Source organism: Trichechus manatus, unplaced genomic scaffold (assembly GCF_000243295.1).
Source record: "Trichechus manatus latirostris isolate Lorelei unplaced genomic scaffold, TriManLat1.0 scaffold00128, whole genome shotgun sequence".
In the NCBI taxonomy this organism is placed as follows: Eukaryota; Metazoa; Chordata; class Mammalia; order Sirenia; family Trichechidae; genus Trichechus; species Trichechus manatus.
In genome coordinates this window covers 2,027,747-2,029,799 of record NW_004444064.1, presented here as the reverse complement: position 1 = coordinate 2,029,799, position 2,053 = coordinate 2,027,747, and the positions used below count along the sequence as shown (strand labels likewise).

Below are 2,053 nucleotides of genomic sequence, written 5' to 3'. Positions count from 1 at the left end.
CTGAATTGATGTGTTGATTTTGCCTGTGAAATGTGCTATCTCCTCAGGCTGTGTGTGACAGAAGCCCTGAAGTGGAAGAGTTGAAGTCCATTATTGAAAACCTGCAGGAGAACCAAGCTCGGCTTCAGAAGGAGAAGGCGGAGGAGATTGAGCAGCTCCACGAGGTCATTGAGAAACTGCAGAAGGAGCTCTCTCCCGGGGGACCTGTGACCCCCGAAATCAGCGACAGTCCAGCAGAAAGCCTTCGGACTGAGCTGGAGCGAGAGCTGCTGGGTGCCCGTGAGGTGGTGGCTAAGGACCTGGCGGAACCGGGGCCCCACGTGTGGGCACTGCAGGCCGAGTTGGAGGCGGCGCTGGTGGGCAAGGCGGCCCTGTGCCGGCTGCTGGAGGAGCGGGAGCAGGGGCACCACCAGGCCCTGGAGGCACTGGGGCAGAGCCTGCAGGCTGCTGAGGCAGCCGCCACCCGCCAGCTGGCTGGGCTGAGGCGCAGCGTGGCCCTCAAGGAGTCCGCACTGGAGGCGCTGGCCTCCCGCCTGGCGGAGTTCGAGGATACCCTGAGAGAAAAGGAAGCGTTGATTTCAGAGAAAGATCTAGAAATCAGTGCACTGAGCAAGCAGAGAGCAGCCCGCCTTGCTGAGCTAGAGGCCATGCTGGTGGCGGTGTCTGGGTTCCGACGCACCCTGGAGCGGCAGCCCTGGGCTGAGGTGGCGGAGCCCCCGGAGCTGCAGGCGCTGCGGGCTCAGTGCGCGCATCTCGGCCGCCAGCTGCAGACCATGAGCCAGCGGTTCCTGCTGTGCCAGCGGGAGCTGGGTCGGCACCAGGCCCGTGGGCAGGCCGGTGCCAGGAGCGGAGTCCCCAGTGGCACGGCTGCCGTCGAGACTGTGTGTAGTAACGGTTCGGACCAGGACGGAGGTAGCAGGCCGATGCACACCGTGCCCCACGGCCAGGACCCTCAGGTGGGCTTCCTCCTTCCTGGGCATGGTGTGGGGGTGGGCCAGAGTTCTCCTAGGAAGTTGGGATTTTTTCTTACTTTGCTACTTTTCAAAAATTTTCACGGCATTTCTCCGTCACCGATGGTGACGGGAAGCAGTTGTCAGTGGGTAGCTGTGAGTGGGCGGTGAATGTGGAGCAGTGTGGGCGTCCTGGCCCCTGAGCCTGGTGCGCAGCCCCAGTCAGCATGGCGCGGTGAGGCCGTCTCGCTGTCCGTACCGCTGAATCTGCCGCAGCGCTTAGTGGTGTCAGCTGGTGAGAACGTTGTCCTCTGGACGATGGGAAGGGGCAGTGCTGCCGTGACCGCTGTGTCCAGACTTCCCTGCCCCCTCTGGTTCTCAGTCACGGGCCTGTCTTCTCACACGCAGCCCAGGATTAGACCTCTCAGGCACGTGTGTTTCCTTCGGGAGCAGAAGCCTGTGTCCCTGGTTTTCATGCCTCAGTGGGACATGAGCTACCCTCGCTCCAGTGCTGTCTGCCGTCCTGCCCCCGGGTGGCGCCACGTCCTTGGTGTCGGGCACTTGCTGCAGGGATGGGGGCTGCCAAGGACCAGAGCCCCTTACTGGTGCCACGTGCTCGGCCCTGTGTCCCCTTAGGACAAAGGCGGTGTGATGGCCACAGCCTGTGGAGGAGTGCCACAGCTGACCCCTCTGACCTCCAGGTCCCTGTGGGTGGTGTGGTGTGGGGATCCTGTGGGCGGTGTGGGCAGGGACATCCTGTGGGTGTTATGGTCTGTGGGGCAGCCCCAGCTGTGCACAGCCCCATCCCCGCCTCACTGCACGCTGGCTCGAGGGCAGCCCCAGCTGTGCACAGCCCCATCCCCACCTCACTGCACGCGGGCTCTTGGGCAGCCCCAGCTGTGCACAGCCCCATCCCCGCCTCACTGCACACGGGCTCTTGGGCAGCCCCAGCTGTGCACAGCCCCATCCCCGCCTCACTGCACGCTGGCTCCCGGCCAGGCTCAGCTCTGCGTCTGACGCGTGTCGCTCTCCCCGTCACCGCAGAGCCTCGTGAAGGACCATCAGCAGCCAGCCCCCGGCTGTGAGGCTCCGGGAGGTGCAGG

At 64.4% G+C, this 2,053-nt stretch overlaps 1 protein-coding gene across 1 annotated transcript in view; it reads left to right on the top strand.

Annotated features, from left to right (window-relative positions):
• The window catches only part of PCNT (pericentrin), a 126,854-nt gene that overhangs the window by 67,694 nt on the left and 57,107 nt on the right, over nucleotides 1–2,053 (top strand). Inside the window, exons 21-22 of the mRNA XM_023739100.1 lie at nucleotides 48–1,117; nucleotides 1,652–1,961. Coding sequence (XP_023594868.1) covers nucleotides 48–1,117; nucleotides 1,652–1,961 — 1,380 coding nt within the window. The remainder of the gene's footprint in view (nucleotides 1–47; nucleotides 1,118–1,651; nucleotides 1,962–2,053) is intronic.